This window comes from Lactuca sativa, chromosome 6, assembly GCF_002870075.4.
Source record: "Lactuca sativa cultivar Salinas chromosome 6, Lsat_Salinas_v11, whole genome shotgun sequence".
Lineage (NCBI taxonomy): Eukaryota > Viridiplantae > Streptophyta > Magnoliopsida > Asterales > Asteraceae > Lactuca > Lactuca sativa.
The window spans coordinates 133971764-133985499 of NC_056628.2; the positions used below are offsets into that span (position 1 = coordinate 133971764).

Genomic DNA, 13736 nt, shown 5'->3' on the forward strand with positions numbered 1-13736 from the left:
TATTATATGATAGAGTACTAAAAAAGTATAGACATCCAAAACTTTTCAAATCAGAATATGTAGGATGATTACCATGTAGAACAAAATAAGGAGATTTTCCTTTTAGAACTTTGATGCGAATCTGTTTATTAGATGCGTAGCAGTCAATACACAATCACCCCAAAAGCTTAAGGGTAATTTTGACTGAAACGAGAGAGCTCTAGAAGTTTCCAAGCGATGTTTGTGTTTCCTCTCAACAACCCCATTTGTTGAGGGGTATTTTCTGCAACTTGTTTGATAAAGAATGCCTTGTTCTTGAAAAAAATGAAATAGCCTCATTGCCTGATCCCAATTCATAAGCATTGTTTGATCTTATAACCTTGATGTCCTTGCCAAATTGAGTTAAAACCATATGAATGAAATCTTTGATGACATTAAAGGAATTACTTTTGGTACTCAAAAGATAAGTCCATGTGGTTCTAGTTTAATCTTTTATAATAGTGAGGAAATAAGACTTTCCATTATAGGTTTTAGTATGATATGGGCTCCATGTATCAACATGAATGAGATCCAAAGGAGAAGATGTATGAATTGTACTTTGACCAAAAGGCAATTTATGCTGTCTAGCTTTAGAACAAATGTCAAAAGGAAGATTAGAGTCAATCTTTTCTTTTTCAAAAGAGTTAGAGTTTTCAACTTGTACAATGGAAAATGCCCATGTCTGTTGTGCCACAAAAGAAACAAATTGTTTTTGGTAACATTATTACAAGCAAAACTAGAAAAAATAATAGAGGGGTCTGAAGGAATGTTTGCGGTAACAGAAAGTGTTGTTTTCATTGGAATGCATAAAATACAATCCAACTTTATGTCTACCAAGAACCAGAGGCTCTGCAACAAGAAACAAAACCTATCTGAAAATACAACAAGAGAGTTTAATTGATGACACAACTTGCTGATTGAAAAAAGATTGAACCGGAAGTGAGGTACATGAAGAACATTGTGAAGAATAACATTATCAGCAACATAAGTACTTCCAACTTCATAAGCACTTATTTGATGTCCATTAGGAAGAATGATTTGATATGGAATTTTTGAAGTTTGGATTTGAAACAAGGATCTGTTATGACACATATGATCACTAGCCCCTGACTCAATAATCCTAGTAGTTGTAGCAGTAACAAGACAATGACAACTAATTGGATTAATATTGACTGCAGATTGACTAAGGTATTTTGGGAAAAAAATCTATTACCAGCAAAGTTAAACTTGTAATGATTCCTATTGGCATTGTTTCGATGATTGCTTTGAGATTGTTGATTCAAAGTTTACGAAGTTTGAAAAAAATTGGCATTTGCTGAATTGAATTGATGTGTTTGAGGCTGACAAGTGCTCATCTGTGATTGATTTTGTGATTCAAATCCTTCGGTGAAGTTGTTGAACATTGAAATGAATTGTTGATATTGCTTAAACTGTTCTTTTGAAAACTCAGGAAGATTTTGAATGTTGTAAGAAGAATTATTTGATTATTGAGCGTGGTGTTCTTCATTATCATTATGGAAAATGGCATTAGCAACAATTCCTTTTCCTTTTGTGAATTTAAAATCCTTTGGAAAACCAATAAGACGGTAGCATTTATTGGCTGTGTGACCAGGCTTTTTCCAAAAATTGCATGTGATACTTCTTTTATAATCTTTCCCTTCATAATTGTTCTTGACATGAGATGTACCAGCCTTAATGTTCATAGTAGTAGATTCAGGAAACAAGTTGGAAGATAAGTTTACCTCTGTTTGTTTTTTGTCTTAAATTAAGAGAGCATAAGCTTGTTCAACAGTTGGAAGAGGTTTCATCATGAGAATGCTTCCTCTAACAGCACCATATTCACCATTTAATCAATGAGGAACTTGATCATCTTTTGATTTTGTTGATTCTCTTGAACTTGTTGAGAAGATCCACAAGTACAAGTAGGAATTCACGATAAGGAATTTAATTCATCCCAAAGTTTCTTATGTTTGGTAAAATAAGTTGCTAAATCATCCGATCCCTGTGATAAATCGCAAATAGACTTTCAAAGATGATAGAGTTTGGCTCCATTTTATTGACCAAATCTATCATCTAAATCCTTCCAGATTTCATAAGCTGTTGAAGAGTATAGAACAGATTCGGCGATATCACTTGATAACACAAGATGTAACCATATCATTGCATCTTTGCCATGATTCGCATGTATTATGATTAGGATCTGGTTGAGAAAATTTTCCATTTACAAATCCTATCTTGTTTTTAGCAGATAAACAGGAATTGAAGTTTGTGCCATAGAATTGCTTGGACCCCAACAACATGCTTGGATGATCTAAAGGATGAAGATATAGTAGATCTGATGTCAAATTAGTGAACTAAGAAGAAAAAGATGATCCAAATTCACCAGACGCCATTGATGCAGAAGTCGCCATTGATATAAAATTGATAGGAAACAATCAATTAATCAAGCAATTGATTGATGAAAGGATGATTAACATAAATTAATTATCGAAGAAAAGAAAATTTAATTAGATCGATCGAGAAAAAAATCAGGAACACCCACCGCTCTGATACCATGATGATTTGTGAAGAATTGAAAGATAAAATTTTCATTATTCTCCAATCTCTTTTACAATACTGAGAGTAAGAATATATAATCTGTACAAACTAGAGCTAATCTACAAAAATAAAACTAACTCTCAAACAAATGCTTACGTCATCATCTAACTAACTATACATGAGAAGTCAACATAAGTCAAAGTTATCTCTAACAGGGTTTAAGTCATGCATCAATCCTTAAGCTTGTGGAATGTAGTTGTACGATGTTCTAATGTTCTTAAAACATAGGTTCCATTCATTCATTGAAAATTTTGTATGTCTGTATCTTATAAGACTAGAAGCAAAAGATTAATACAATATTTTTTTTTCTTTTGTATGTTTGTGTATCTTATAAGACAAGAAGCAACAGCTTGCATCAGATGCAGTTGAATAATTCCACAATCATATACATACTCATGACGAGGCAATTTATCACACATGTTATGTGCAAAAACAGGCTCAGTTGGGACTTAGAAAGACATAAATTGTATGTGTGTATCTTATACGACAAAAAGCAACCCCTTGCATCACGTAGAAAATATCATTAATCCCACAATCATAAAGACATACTCATTGTTGGGGTTGAAACAAATTTTTATTCAGAACTAGAACAAAAGGAGGAGCTTACTAGCTCAATTACAAGAAAAGAAAAACAACCCTCTATTACGGATACTCACTCTATCACTCTCTGTTTTTGTGGTACCTTACAACTGAGATTACAACTTCTATTTATACTAAAGCTAGCCACTATAAGTACTGTGGCAATTTATTGTGTTCATCATATGAAATAAAGAGGCTGCCATTTCTAGTTGTTATTGTCAACAAAGGAGGCATTCATTTGTCAACTAAAGAGGGTGGTGCAGCTACTCATGGCAAGTTCACACCCAAGTAGGTTTACACTCACATTCTCCACCTTAAACCGAACTTGGCTCGAGGTTCGTCACTCCAATCATGTTTTGCATTTCACCATGTTTCACGTATGCTAAAGCCGTCTGCCCCTTGATCCTTGGAGTGGACATATTCCATTATAATTTGCCCACATTCAACACATTCTCGTATGAAGTGATAAAGAATGTCAATGTGCATGCTTCGTCCATGAAACACAAGATTTTTCATCAATGTGATTGCTGACTTGTTATCAACATATAAGGTGATAGGCATGATATGATGTCCCGTGAGCTCCTTCACAAGATTATCAAGCCAAATGGCTTGACATGTTGCTGTTGTAGCTATCATGAACTCGGCTTCACACGTGGACAAAGCGACAATCTTTTGCTTTTGGGATTGCCAAGTTATCTCATTCCTTCCCAGATAGAAAATCATTCCACTTGTGCTCTTGCTATCAACAGAATCACCTCCAAGATCACTATCGGTAAAACCAACCAAATCTTCAATTTCACAACCTCTTCCATAGTTGAGTCCATAATCAACGGTTCCTTTTACGTATCGTAAGATGTGTTTCACAACTTGAAAATGCAAAGTGGTTGATTCCCCTATGAAACGACTTGCAATTCTAACCGAAAAGGATAGGTCTGGTCGAGTGTGAGTCAAGTACCTCAAACAACCTACAACTCACCTATATTCAGTTGGATAAACTTTTTCACCATCTTCATCCTTCTTAACCTCCAAATTAGGTTCCATTGGGGACGTTGTCGGATTGCAATCCAGCAACCCAAATTGCTCTAAAATCTTCTTTGCATAAGCTGTTTGTCGCAAAGATATTCCCCATTTCTTTTGCAAAACTTCGACTCCAAGGTAGTAAGAAAGTAATCCCAAGTAACTTATTTCGAATTCTTTCTTCATCTGTTCTTCGAATTCGACAACGTCGTTAGTGTTCGATCCGGTAATGATCAAGTCATCAACATAGACACCAACAATAAGAATTTTGTCTTTTTAGTTCCTTTTGTAAACAACTGGGTCTTGTGAACTTTTTGTAAAACAAGTCTTTTTAAGCTTTTATCCAAACGAATGTTCCAAGCTCGAGGAGCTTGTCGTAGACCATAAAGAGATTTATAAAGCTTGAACACCTTGTAACTGTTTGCTCTATCAACATATCCTTCTGGTTGGGTGACATAAACCTCCTCTTTGAGATCACCATTAAGAAAAGCCGACTTGACATCGAGGTGGTGGACAACCCACCCATGTTGAGCTGCTAAGGTAAGAATAAGCCTTACGGTGTCAAGTCGTGCTACCGGTGCAAAAACTTCATCAAAGTCGACTCCTTCCTTTTGTACAAATCCTTTTGCTACTAGTCAAGCTTTATGTTTCACCACTTTTCCCAAGTTGTCTTTCTTCACTTTAAACACCCATTTCAAACCGATTGCTTTGTGTCCGGGTGGCAAATCGGTAAGTTTCCATGTCTTGTTCTTCTCGATTGCATCCAACTCTGTTTGCATAGCCTCCTGCCATGCCTTAGAGGTTATCGCCTCTTTAAAATTCAAGGGTTGATCTGCTGCAATCATCAACAATTCTTCGGGTTCAAGGAACACATTTTCGATTTCAGAATAAATATCGGTTAACGGACGCAATCCCCTTGGCCTAATCTCACTAGAAGGGCTTTCTATATGGGGCGAGGTTGAAGAAAATGGGGCTAAGACAGGAGTTTGTGGGGCTGGTTCAGGCTTGTCAAATTCAACATATGGTTGTCCAACTTGGATAGCATCGATTCTTGGACTGTTTGGTTGTCCCGGGTTGATTTCGAGGTCATTTTGAGGTGTTTTGAGGTGTATTTGGGGTTGTGGTTCAATCATGGTAAAGGTCTTAGGAGTCACCATCTCTTCTTCTTTGTTTTTGTACCAATTCCATTCTTCTTTTTCGTCAAAACCAGCATCGCGACTAACTCGCAACTTTCAGTCTTGCGGATCAAACAAACAGTTGCCTTTAGTTCCATCTTCCACACCTAAATACACCATCTTTTTACTTCGATTATCAAGCTTCTTCAAGTGACCACCTACAAGTTTAGCAAAAGAAGCACAACCAAAAACTTTTAGTTGTTCAAGGTTAGGCTTTTTGCCAAACCATGATTCATAAGGCGTCTTGTCGGGAAGTGCTTTTGTTGGCAGGCGGTTGAGAAGATAAACTGCATGTCTAACCGTTTCTCCCTAAAACTCTCTCGTAACATTTCTACCTTTGAGTAGACTTCTTGCCATGTCTATAACGGTCCGATTTCGCCTTTCTATAACTCCGTTTTGTTGAGGCAAATATGGTGTCTTAAGATGCCTTTGAATAGCATTTTCTTCACAAAATGATGAGAATTCTTTTGAAGTGAACTCTCTCCCTCGATCCATTCGAAGTGTCTTTATTTGATAACCCGAATTCTTTTCAACCATCAACTTGAACCGTTTGAAAGCACTCAAGGCTTGAGACTTCTCCGATAGCATGTAAACCCACATCCACCGGCTAAAATTGTCTACTAAAAGAAGAAAATATTTACTCCTTCCAACAGACGTAGGTGTGATCGGACGACATAAGTCCGCATGAACAAGTTCTAGAGGTTTTTGAGCCCGAAAAACTGCATGATCGGGGAAAGGAATTCGGGTTTGTTTGGAAAGAACGCACCCTTCACGTACTTGGTTTGGGTGCTCAATCTTTGAGACTCCGATTGCCATATTCCTTTCGGATAACTTCTTTAAGGCGAGAAAGACTACATGACCGACTCTAGAATGCCATATCCAAGCTGGTTCGTCTTTTGTTGCTAAAAGACAAGTCGGTCTATCAGTCCTTAAAGGAGTTTTATATAACTAGTTTGGGGATCGTTTAACTCTTAAAAGTAGAGTTTTGTTTCTGTCAAACAATGTCAGATCCGACCCATCCATTATGACCTGATTCCCTTCCTCCGTCATTTGTCTAAGACTAATAATATTGTTTTTTACACTTGGAATGAAATATAGCTCATTAAGGAGTCTTTGGTCGCCATTTTTGCTATCGAATAAAATCGACCCTTTTCCCAAAATAGTGACGGTCGAACCATCCCCAAATTTCATGTGACCCGTAACGTGCTCATCTAGTTCGTGAAACTTTGAGCGGTCTCCAGTCATGTGATTGCTAGCACCGTTGTCGAGATACCATACCTCGGATTCGACTTGACTTTCTCCCGATACAAGAAGATTAACACAAATCTTCTCTCTTAGAGACACTTTTTTTTGTACATATTCTTGTTCGGCTGCCATCATCAAAGTAGGATCTTCTTCGATGGCTTGAGTGAGGTTCGCCTCCTCACCTTGATTCTTGTTTGGACACTCCGAAGCATAATGACCAAATTGTTCACAAGTAAAGCATTTGATTTTACTTTTATCCTTTCGAGAAGGATTATGGTCATTCCGCTTTGTATTGTACTCGCAACCGCCTCCTTGGCCACGTCCACGACCTCGATCTCGTCCCCGAACTTGGTTATCATGTCCTTCTCGTCCTCTTGAAGTGTTTGATGAGTTTCTCTCGCCAGTTTTCTTCGAACGAGATGCCCAATCGGCATGTGTAAGCAATAGAGAAGTTCCTCCTTCTTTTTCTCCATAGCTTCAAAGTCTCTCTTCATAGGTCATAAGATGACCCACAACTTCTTCCACCGTTATATTCTTTAAATCTCTGAATTGCTCGATAGATGTTACGATTTGTATAAATCGTATCATTACGGCTCACAGAAACATCTTCACAACCGTAATTTCTTCAATCATTTCACCTAGAGATCAAATATTGGTTACGGTAGTATTCAATCTCATGGAAAAATCATCTACCGATTCACTCTTTCATCCGGATCACCTCGAAGTCACTTCTCAAGGTTTGAGCTTTAGCCGCCTTGACCCGATCGGCTCCCATGTGCATCATCTTAAGCGTTTCCCATGCTTCTTTAGTTGTGTCCTTCTCAGCTAACATCAGAAGTACGTCCTCTGGAATTGCTTGATAAATAGCTGCAAGAGCCATCCAATCCTTACGTTCGTCCTTTTCTACATTTTTAATTACATCCTATACTCCTTGTGCTTGTAAATTCACTCGCATTTTTATGGCCCACACCAAGTAGTTCATCTTCGTGAGCATTGGATAGTGTAACGTAACACTACCGTCTTTCCCGGTCCTTTGAAAACTTTCAACTTCGGCTTGAGAAGATGACGAAGTTGGTGTAGTCATTTTTGGCATATACTTGGGCATACACGACTATGAATTTTTTTTGAAGTACAGGGACCAATATGAACTCTTCAGAAGTTCAGGGGGCAAATAGAACTTTTACAAAAGTAAAACAGGGGCTAAATTGAAAATTTTCTGAAAAACAGCACCAAAAATGCAATTTTTCTGAAAAACAGGGGCTAAATTGCACTTTTTGGAAGAACAGAGGCTAAACTGCAATTTTCAAAACTTTTGGTCAGCTGTTGATGTCACTGCTACAGTACCCGTTGCAGTGTCGTCTTCTCCAGCGAACCCTGGTTTTTCCAGCCAACTTTCCGGCGACTTTTGACCAACTTTGACCGGCGATTTGGAAGCCTTCTGGTGGTCAAACAATTCAAAAAATATATTTTCGGAATCCTCGGAATGAGACATTTCCAACGGCGTACTCCAAAATTGTTTTTGAGACAAAAAAATTTCGACCAAAAAACTAGGAATGCTCCCCCGGAGCTTAACAAAGCTCTGATACCACTTGTTGGGGTTGAAACGAACTTTTATTCTGAACTAGAACAAAATGAGGAGCTTACTAGCTCAATTACAAGAAAAGAAAAACAACCCTCTAGTACAAATACTCACTCTATCACTCTCTGTTTTTGTGGTACCTTACAACTTAGATTACAACTTCTATTTACATTAAAGCTATCCACTATAAGTATTATGACAATTTATTGTGTTCATCGTATGATATAAAGAGGCTGCCATCTCTAGTGGTTATTGTCAACAAAGGAGGCATTCATTTGTCAACTAAAGAGGGTGGTACAACTACTCATGGCAAGTTCACACCCAAGTAGGTTTACACTAACACTCGTTGCTGTTTGATATAAACAATGAAGAAAATTCAAAAGCAATTTATCGAACATGTTATGTGCAAAAGCAGATTCAATTGGGACTTAGGATTTGAAGTAAATTAAAGTAGCAAAACCATTGATTAAAACACAAGGTATTTAAACTGAGGCAACTCTGTAATTTTAAAAAAAGTTTCAGAAAATGCACAGAAAAACCATCAATGTTGTTCAAATGATTGAAAATAACACGCAATTGAAAGTGAAACTTGAATTGATACGAGTTGATTGAATCCTGGAATAAACCAGATTCGGAGTAAAATCGATTGAAGCCATCGTGTAATCTAAGATAAAGATCGATGATGGCTGGATTTTCTACGATCGGGATTATGGAATCATTTGAACAATGTATTCCAACAAAATAGTAGCAAAGGTATATCCGTCATTCCAGAATTTTCTTATTATTTCTAATGATTTAAAATTACAAATGATTATAAAATGTTAATTTCTTTTTTTTGACAAATAAAATATTTTGGAAATTATGATGGACAAATGATATTTTGATTATTATACAGAGCAGGGTTTAACTTCTATGGAAAAAAACCCTAAAATCATTAAAATGCATAAAAATTAAAATACTTAGAGATCACAAAACTTTTTTTTATCAAAAAGTCACAACTTTTAGGTCAAAATCGTTGAAAAAAAAAATTTGAATTTTTTTTTTACTAAAAAAAATTGAGTTTTTTATTTTTTTTTCAGCGAAATTGTAAAAAATGTTGCGATTTTTTGTTAAAAAAATTCAGAAAAAAGTTTTGTGATTTCTTGGTATTTTTTTATGTAGTTTTATGATTTTTAGGCTTTTTTTAAGGTTTTTTTGTTTTCCAAATAACCCTTCCCTACAGAGCAGATATGAAATTCTCTTTGTACTTATTCTTCTTAATTACTAATAGTAAACCGAAAATAACCATTAATTTTAAGCCATACACACATTCAATCCTTGAATTTTCGTTGAGTAATTTCTTGTTCATATATCGTTTGTTTTAGATATGTACACCAAATTGAAGGTATCACGGAGGTGAACATAAGTATACATATGTAATCTCATTTTTGTTTCCAATAAGAACAATTTTTCTTTTCAAAAATTAGCAAAACCCATTTTAATTTCTAAAATGGGAAAACCCAATTTTTCCGAGATACAAGGTTGAAGTGTTGTAATCTCATTTATGTATCCTAATCTAGTTCAACAATTGTTCCATACACAAGCTAAGTAGTATCATTGTTACTTACGTGCTCAAAAATCTACAACTATATGCGCGTATTTGTATTTACATGACTCAAAAATGTATTCTCATAGGAAATGATAATGAAAGAGACCTGTACAATTGTAAGAAGCAACATTAGCAAAGCTGCCATCGTTGATATAATAGCCCACGGAGTTGAAAAGTATATGTTCAAGAATATGTTAAAATTGCTCCTGATGACTGCTTTCCATGTATTCCACCTGTTGTTCCCCGAATTATTCTGTTCAGAGTGATTTTATCATATGTTTAGAACTAGATATATTAAATTGGAGAAATATATAGATGACATATCACAAATGTACGGATAAGCCAAACTACTTTAATTGTCCCCACTGCTCATTCCAGGATCGCAGGGAGAGGAATTTAATTGGTGGTTCATGAAACATTGAAACTAGTTTATAAAAGAACATGCCTAACAATTTTCCTGTAATGAATTTATTCTTCTAAAACCAGAAAAACTTTTTCTGATTATAAATGTGTATGTGTGTATATGAAGAATCTAAAGAAATTGATACTTACCATTTCAGGGATTCCATTGGGGAGAAGCATATTTAGTTCCTCTGTGGATCCGTAGACTTCATACTCCACCCCTTCCGAAATCTCTTGAACCCGAAGCGCAATCTCAAATTTTTCCACAACACGAGACTGAAACCGAAGTGCAATTTCAAGTTGTTCCACAACCTCAGACATCTGTGGGCGTTCTTCACGAGATTTATGCAAACACCGATAAGCAATGTCTGAAAATGCTTCCAATGACATCCGATCGATGTGTTCCTTTAGATCTCGAAAGATAATGTTATCTAATCTCTTTTGCTTGTAGCTTTGTTTCCATATTCGCACTAAACTGTTATAATGACCATTGAGATATTGAAAGCAGAGTCTCCCACACAATACTTCAAACAACACCACCCCAAAAGAGTATACATCTGACTCTTTCGTAAGGATGCTCATCTCCACATACATAGGATCTAGGTACCCAAAGGTACCTACAACATTCGTGGCAAGAAAGGTGTGCTTCTGATTTGCAGGTCCTATTTTTGAAAGTCCCATGTCAGAAACTTTGGCGTTCCAATATTGATCGAGTAGAATGTTGGAGCTCTTAATATCACGGTGGATGACTCGTTGTTGCGTGTCCCTCGGATCATGAAGGTAGCTCAGTCCCACTGCGGCCCCAAGACATATCTTGAGACGTTCCCTCCACGTGAGAGAAGTGGAACTTAAGTGGCGATCCAGGCTTCCATGGGATGCATACTCGTACACAAGGATCTTCTCACCATCTTCATCGCAAAATCCCAGGAGAGAGATGAGATTTTCATGTTTGTAACCAGAAAGCATCAGGATCTCTTTCAAGAACTCAAGGTCTCCTTGCCCATAGTTACGATCCAGACGCTTAATAGCAACCTTGCTTCTACCCTTACAGTGATAGAGTACTCCTTCGTACACCTTTCCAAATCCACCTTGTCCGATAACATTGTTGACATTGAAGTTGCCAGTGGCTGATTTTATCTCTTGCAGTTGGATTTTAAGGTGTTGAAACTCCTCCAAGCAAGCCATGATGATCAAACTGTATTTGATAAAAATCAAGTGCTTGGAAGAAGTTCCTTACATTACATGTATAGCTACTGCAACTGGGATCCCCTCATTTTCGGGTTGTGGGGTTATAATCAAATGATAATGACAAAATTTAAAGCGTGTCGACCTGGCCTAAATAACAACAAGAACGGAACCAGCCCCTCATTTTCCACTAGAAACGTCGGCCACGCGTTATCACATTTGTCGCTATATATATTTTGTGAATTACTTTCACAATAATTTCGTTTAATCATCTAAATACAAATTTATGTTAAAATAATTCATTTATTTTAAAACCAGAATTATATTGCGAACATTATATTCAGCAAATACCGTTTTTGTTATGTTTTTTGATTTGAAAACCCACTAATTTCAAAAAATTCATCTCAATCACTATCTGTATTTTGCTTTGGTTTTATTTTTTCAAGCTTTTTTTTTTTTTGAAAAATTTATTATATTAAAATTTATAATATATCATCGTCTAGAAATACATATCTATATCGATATTTTGGTTGAAAGAGCATTTGTTTCACTTTCCATTATCAATTTGATAGTAATTGCAAAAACACTAGATTATCAATTGGTTGTGATGATTATATTTGATCCATATTGTGATTAACTAGTTTACTTATGAAAGTGTGGGTCGAATTACCATTTCCAATGAAAAAGCATCATCAAAATGGAATAGATAAATTTGAATGATTGTTGATTTTCAAACTTGAAAATGTTTTTTGTAAAACTAGTGAATCGAGTAAACTATAACACTTTTGATGTTTGAAACTTAAACTCATGGATCAATTGGTCTCACAACTTCAATAATGGAATTAGAATCACCACATTGCTTTTAATGTGATTGGATCACAACATGGGCATTGGATTTTGAAATACTAGTTTGAATGACTGAAATTGAATAGGAACTAAGATATGTCATTTAGAAGTTAGTATCACTTGTATTTATCAACTTAAGGTGTTTCGTCAGGTCGAGGAATGAATGGAATGGAATGGGTGCAAAAGGGGGGCAAAATGCTAACTAAATAGGCATTACAACATGATTTTCTTCCTAAAGGTCTCAAAGATATATGGTAGGACGACTATGTGCCCTAATTAGCTTCCTTCATGGCGTCTAAGACATAGCCTACCTTATTCCAAAAAAAACTTTTAATTGTTGTATCTGTATGGTTTTAATTCAAAAGTAGTTTCAAAAACTCAAGTAAATGGCAAACGAAAGTCTTAAATTTTCGAAGTTAATAAGCTTGTTACAAACCACCAAGTATCATCTTTCAAGAAATGGAAAGATAAAAACACAAACATACAAGAAAGAAGATGATAACAACATTTTTTGTCCCTTGAGTCCTCTTAGGAGGCTTGAGTTTTGATGAAGATGGATGAACCTTTAAGACACTTACTGTTAGGGGCAATATCCTTGAATCATATTAAGGATCCTAAAATATTTCTGAAGCCTCAGGATCCTTAAACGTATCGCTTGATCCTATCTATTACCACTAATATTTCTAACATTTGTAAGAACTATATTTTCTTTATTTTTTTTATACATGTCATTTTATGGTTTTTCCATTTTATTAAATTCCACATAAAATTTAAATGTATTAATTATAATAAATGTATATCAATTTTATTAATGCAAATTTTCTTTTAATTTTAAAATTCTCAAATTGAAGCCCAATTAATTTATTTGTTTAATTAAATAAATTATTAGTTTCATATTCAATAATACAATCTTTTTCTTATTTTCCACATAAATTCAAACTGGTAAATGTTTACCATTCATGTTTAAATTTTTTTTTTAATAAACTCATGTATTACACGAATCTCACGACTAGTATAATTAACATTTCATCAATCACTTTTTATATAGTTTATTAGAAAAAAATAGTTTCTAAAGCAGCCGTTTATCATCAAAGATAATTACCATTTCAGGGATTGCTTTGGGAAGAAGCATATTTAGTTATGCTTTGGATTTATAGACTTCATAATCCATCCCTTTAAAAATCTCTTGAACCCAAAGCACAATCTCAAGTTTTTCTACAACATGCGATGGAAACTGAAACACAATTTCAAGTTGTTTCACAACATGAGACTTATGTGGCCGTTCTTCACCATTTTTCTGAAAACACCGATATGCAATGTCTTTGCATATCTGAAAATGCTTCTAGTGACATCTGATAGATGTGTTCCTTCAAACCTCGATAGAAAATTTACCTAATCTCTTTTTCTTGTAACTCTGTTTCCATTTTTGCAATAAACTCTTAGAATGACCATTGGGATTTTCAAAGCATAGTCTCCCACACAATACTTCAAACTAGACCACACC

The 13736-nt window shown here is 35.4% G+C and overlaps 1 protein-coding gene across 1 annotated transcript; it reads right to left on the minus strand.

Moving 5' to 3' along the window:
* Positions 1–9725: 9725 nt before the first annotated feature.
* Positions 9726–11495, minus strand: LOC111919228 (putative receptor-like protein kinase At5g39000). The gene is made up of 2 exons (XM_023914840.3): positions 10352–11495; positions 9726–10052 (listed from the first exon to the last, which is right to left on the minus strand). The coding sequence occupies exons 1-2, from the start codon at positions 11384–11386 to the stop codon at positions 9837–9839; spliced, it is 1251 nt and encodes a 416-aa protein (XP_023770608.1). The 5' UTR covers positions 11387–11495; the 3' UTR covers positions 9726–9836.
* Between the last annotated feature and the right edge of the window lie 2241 nt (positions 11496–13736).